General features: G+C 35.0%; 1 protein-coding gene across 4 annotated transcripts in view; it reads left to right on the top strand.

Moving 5' to 3' along the window:
* Positions 1–1,727, top strand: part of scaper (S-phase cyclin A-associated protein in the ER) — a gene marked incomplete at its 5' end in the record, with an annotated part of 111,865 nt that extends 110,138 nt beyond the window's left edge. For all 4 annotated transcript variants that reach the window (XM_079411396.1, XM_079411398.1, XM_079411397.1 and 1 more), the window contains 2 exons: positions 40–88; positions 895–1,727. In XM_079411396.1, the coding sequence (XP_079267522.1) occupies positions 40–88; positions 895–998 (153 nt within the window). In that variant the 3' untranslated portion in view covers positions 999–1,727. The remainder of the gene's footprint in view (positions 1–39; positions 89–894) is intronic.
* Positions 1,728–6,000: the final 4,273 nt, after the last annotated feature.

The raw sequence follows: 6,000 nt of genomic DNA on the forward strand, positions 1-6,000 counted from the left end.
GGAATAAATAATAAAATCTGTTGACTTTGTGTAATCTAGGACTGTGCTACCAACGAGAACCAGTCGGACAGCAAAGCTCCACATCCAGGTAAGATCTATAGACTATTTGCTCTGTTGCATCAATTTATCTTTGCTAAAATGCATGCATGCATAAATGTAATTTGGTACAATTTCCTAATCTTCATGTTGTCTTCCAGTCATTTTGGACCTGTAGAAGATTTTCTTTTGACTGAAAATGCTAGTTAATGCATTGGACTATAATTTACTAACAGGATTTTTTCTGATCAAAACCTGGCTTATAAAAAAAACTACTTTTTGCTATAGTATTCCCAAATACTGGATGGAAATCTTATCAACTTGTTTCCTTTCAGTTATCTCAGGTTTTGTATTTATTTTTGAAACTGGTTTATTGTAGGCCTCATTGATATGGGCTTTTTCAGTTCAGTTTTTGAGTGAACATTATCCACAAATAATGCTTTTTTTCCACTCAAAACCTGAGGTGCATAAGCTCAGATCAATGAGGCCTGCGATCAATCAGTTCCAAAAACAAATACAAAACCTGTGCTAATTATAAGTAACCGAGTTGACAAAGTTTGAATCCAAGATTTGGTGATTATAAAGCCTAATGAGAAACTTACAAGCGGTACGGTCATTTAACACCAAATTAGGTTAAAGGATTTTCAGTGCAGCGCAAGTTAAATACACATATTATACATTTTAAATGGGATTAAATGATTACAATTGACAAATGGATCCAGAAATCCACATATTCCGTTCTAAAGTGCGTTAGTTAAAAATAAATGTCTTTATTGCTCACAAAAGGATCCTTCTCTAGCGTTGATTTAATGCTTTACTTCCTGTGTCAGTTCTAAAGCTCTGATCTTTCCCCATCAGAGAAGGGCTGGGCTCCTCTGGACTACTGCGAGCTCTCCAACCGCTTCCCCAGAGACCAGTGGGACTCCGCACTTCAGTTCTTCCTCAAGAAGCAGGAGGAGTGAGCGAACGAGTGCACTGCAGTCATTTACAAGAGCACATTTGACGATAAGCTGAAATGTACACTCTACAATGCAAAGCTGTGCCAGAAGGGTTTAGGGTACGAATGCTGCCGGTTATCAGCCCATCATCCAACCCGTCAATCAGTAGTGAGGCATTCCTAGTAGTTATGCAGTAACTGTATGTTAACACGTATATTAGCACACACTGAAAACAAACTGACTTGTGTTTATAAGCAATAGAATGTTTACACATTTAATTGACAGGATTTTACCTTAAATACATTTTTGGACGCATTCATAGTGATCTTGTGTTTCACAAAAAGAGCAAATCTCTTTCTAAGCTTTCAACAGTTTTCGGATGGAAGAATTTTTTGGTTTAATTGTTAGGTTTGAGTTTGGCTGTAATTGTGTTGTTTTGTACATAAAAAGATATTGGGGAATGATGCAGATTAAACAGAAGCACTCATTTAATTTAGAGAGAATGACGAGTTTCCTCATCCGTTGGTTTTCTTGTTCCAGTTTGTTTCAATGCATAAAGTGGAGGATTTCTTCCTGTAGCTGAAGTTATGATTTTTAATAATTTTTGTTGTGGTTCTTTGCTTGTTTTATACTGTAATTTATACACCGTGAAGATATATCCTACACATTTTTTCCCTTTGTTAACGCATTGAAGCACTTAAGTTTAATTTAAGAAATGGACAGGTTTAATAAAATATTTAATACTGCACAGACTTTGAGTTCTTTCATTGTAGCTTGGTTTGAAATATTGTCTGGCAGAATATGTTTTGGATATTTGAATATATATGCAGTGGAGAGGGTCTCTAATTTTCAAGTCTGAGACAACTAATGAAATTGCTTAAACTAAATGTTTTAACTGGCATACATAACCATTTTAGTGAAAATTTAAATTGAATTACTAAATATCTTTGCTTTTTAATGAAAGTAGCACTTGAGCTGCATAAAGTTTATCAAACATCATGTTGTCCAACACGATTTGAGATGATCCAAAGGACATCTGACCATCTGTACAAAGGTGTTCACATTTGTTTATGATATTAGTGACCAGAAATAGTACAGAATCTGAAACTGTAGGTTTTTTCATTTCCTACAGCTTTGTTTATCCCCAGTTTTAACATTTTAGAATCTCAGGTTTCAATGTGGTCTCAGATGTTTGGATCCCTCGATACATTCTGCAGCTTGCATCTTATGCTCTTAAAAATAAAGGTTCTTCAAGCGAAGCCACAAAAAAAAAACATTTTTGGTTCCACAAAGAACCATTCAGTCAAAGGTTCTTTTAAAGAACCTTCTTTCACCACAAAGAACCTTTTGTGAAACAGAAAGGTTCTTCAGATGTTAAAGGTTCTTTATGGAACCATTTAGACAAAAAGGTTCTTCTATTGCATCGTGAAGCACCTTTACTTTTAAGAGTTTATATATCTATCATTTCGTTCTACACTATTCCCAAGCCTAATTGTGATGTTTACGCATATTTTAAGTACGCTTTTTTAGCTATAGGAACATCTCTCTCTATATATAAAAAAATCAAATAAGCAACATGGGATGTTTTAATTGAGAGCTTTTATTGGCTAACTTGCTTATTTGCTGGGAAAAGCAGTGGAGTTGGAACCTGCAATGTTTGTTCAAGGCATTGTAAAAGGGTTGTGGCCTCCTAACCAGGGTCCTCGGGGCACCACAAACAGCCCGCTGTTCTTCCACTCAATCCTTCTCTCTTTCATACACTTTTTCTTCTCACACTGGTGTATATACACCGTTCCTCTCTTTTCTGTACCTGTGTGAGTCACCGATGTGTCAACATGCGCTGGAGCCTCTGCTCCAAATGTGGAAAAAATTTTCAATTAAGGTCACTTGGATTGCCCGAGACTTTTATATATATATTACTTTTAGATGCAGTCTTGTAAAATGGATGTATTTTATGTGAGATCTAGTTGGGGGACTTTGAAATTGAAGCGGGTGTAAATGTGCCAACTCGAAAGGGAGCTGTTTTTATTTATTTGAGATCTTGACGTTCTCGTAATTTTGGCAGACTGAAGTCAACTCGATGTTTTGCATGAATTTGTTTGCTAAATCTGTTATCTGAGAGTCTACATTTAATTGAGAAACGCGGCTGTGAACGCGTGAAAATGTTTTGTGTGCAAAACACAGCTTTATTAAATCTACATCATTAATAACCGCATGCATCATACTAAGAAATACAGATTAGCAGTGTATCTGCGGCAAAATCACGCTTTTCGTTATGTGGGAAAATTAGTCAAAAAAATGGATTATTCTGATTATTTGGGTACATTACGGGTTTAATTAATAGGCTTCGGGATTTTATTTAATTAGAGTTTATTAGGCTAGTTTAATTGTGTTGAATGTCGAGAGTTATTTTAACTGCATTTTATGCAGCCTGCGTTATTGGTTATTTTTCTTATTTAGCCTAAATGTCTTTGTAATTTTTCCAGTTTTCCCCCATTTGATTTTCGTTTACCTTGTCTGTTTATATATATATATATATATATATATATATATATATATATATATATATATATATATATATATATATATATATATATATATATAGGCCAACGAAATTTATATTTTAGGCAAATAAATATTTTTTTACAACAGGCAAAAACTAAATGGTTGAAGAAAAGCCCTGAATGTGTTTGACATTTCTTGCCTGTTGTCAGCATCCAAAATATTTGGATATAGATGATTTCGTTATATTTCAAGGTTTAAGGGTTGTTTATTGTGACAGTTTTCTAAATGAATTGCAAGGAATAATTTAAACATGAATGTATGAACTAACACAGCATTTCCATAAAGGGACATGTATTAGATGTTTAGCTTTAAGAGTCGAATATTTGTTTTAAGTTGGTTTTTAGATTTATAAACCAAAGGTTGGCCTAAATACTTTGACTTTTCAGATTAAAATGACACGAGTTGTAATTTACAAAAATTTCAAGATTTGTTTTATGCAAACATGAACTTGGCTTAAGTGTGCGTTTATTTAATTAGACCTAAATTATTAAATTAGTGTCGGAATTTGAACCAAGATGCGGCTCTTGACCTCTGGCCATGACATCTGATGTCTTCATTTCAGTCGATTTAATGGGCTGTAATCGGGATCAGATCTGAAGACAGTTTAGCAATGAAAAATCATTTTAAGATTGGTCATTTGACTGGAATTTAAACGCTTTATATTTTTTAAGAAATATGGTATTTTACAAGAAGACTTCTGCTTTTGAAACGTGGCTTGATACAGTTTAGGCAACATTTCATTTTTCAATTGCAGTTAAATTCGCATTTTTCTGAAGGAAATGCCAGTAACCTGCTTACAAGACAGCAAAAGAAGTGGTAAAGTTTAAGTACATAGGTTAAAGCTTCAGTTATCCTATCGAAATTTAATAACCTATGCAAATCTTATATTTTTGAGTATTTAATCGCTGTGAAATTTTGCTGTTCGATTTTGAATAGATAACATTGTAACAACACCTCAGTGTAAGATTTCAGATTTTGGTGTATTTCCTAAAGACCCCGTGAAATCGCGTAACTATCGCTGTTTTTGCGTTTACGCATTTCCCATTGAAACAGGAAGCTAGAGGAGAACATGTTCAAGGGCTTGTTTTGGAAAACAGATTTATAGCTTCGACGAAATTCCCATTCTTTCAGAGTATGTAAGATGAAGAACTTAATTATTAAAGGATGTTCTATGCATTGTGTATAGGCCTACATTTATGGACATAGGCTATAATACACATCATGTAAGCAATGTCTGTGAAAATACTTAGGCTACTTAACATGGGTGCTATTTAACCACACATTTAATCTTTCTTGCTATCTCTAACACTTAAAGTTAAAAAGAGAGGACATTAAAGGATGTCACTGTTAATAGCAGACTGCTTTTTGCATAATATATAGAAACGGAGGCATATCTGAATGATTTCATAGATGCTAGTCATTGTTGGAGGGAGGGGCGTTGTCATTTTAGAGAGCGTTTGATTGGACAAAAATCAGTAGTGCAGGATGAGTCATCAATAATGTTGTTCTGTTTTGCACGAAGAAAATACGCATTAAATCCACATATTTGACAGAAGTGTTTGATAACGTTTAGCAGAACATCATCTTAAATATGCATGGACTAAAGCTCCCTTTGTGATTTTCCAGGCTTTAAGAGTCAAATATTTATTTAAAAAAAAACAACGTTTAAATTCCTGAATTAATTGCGGAAAAATAACTGAAGCAACAGAAATTAATAGGCTATAGAGCTGTTTTAGCTCTGTCTTACAACTGCTTATCTTTAGTTTGGTTATCTGAAAAACTGGGATTATCTTGCCACAATGGCCCGCAGGATCTTCTGGTGTCCAGCGGCTATCTTCTGACTCGCATTGAAAATAAACCCTGGACATGCAAGGGTGCGTTTGCCGAAAGGGAGTCCCGTTAAGAGAAAGGCTTCGGGTTTGTCGTGCTTCCATTCAGTGGATCATTTGCAGGTGATGCCGAGCGCAGATAAGCGGCCGCCGGTCCCTGTCCTCCGTCTAGACTCAGCTTTACGAGCAACACGAGATTGATCACTGCTACGGGAGGGGTTCAAGTACTCTTTCAGTATCCGTATCAGTTGTTCATTCGTAGCCTCCGTTAAGAGTTGAATGTGACAGTTCCGGTGATCAAGTTATGGACTCAATATGGCAATGCACCTTTATTAGTGATTGGCCAGCAGCTTCTTATAAATAGGGCCTATCACTTTCTCTTTTTAACATTTTGGTGCTCAGTCTTAGAGGTTCCATAGCCGTGCTTTGAAAGAACACAATTAGATTGAAGGTATTCCCCAAAACAAAGAACAAATTCTGCGTAATGCGGTTCTTTATATTTAGTACAGTTCCAAATATTCCGTCTTTATTTCTATCATTTAAAAAAGCAAATGTATCATTTAACCCAACTATTGTTTAAAATAGTAGTACGTCTGTGTGTGTGTGTGTGTGTATGTATATATATATATATA

The sequence above is a fragment of the Barbus barbus genome, assembly GCF_936440315.1.
Source record: "Barbus barbus genome assembly, chromosome: 48".
Lineage (NCBI taxonomy): Eukaryota > Metazoa > Chordata > Actinopteri > Cypriniformes > Cyprinidae > Barbus > Barbus barbus.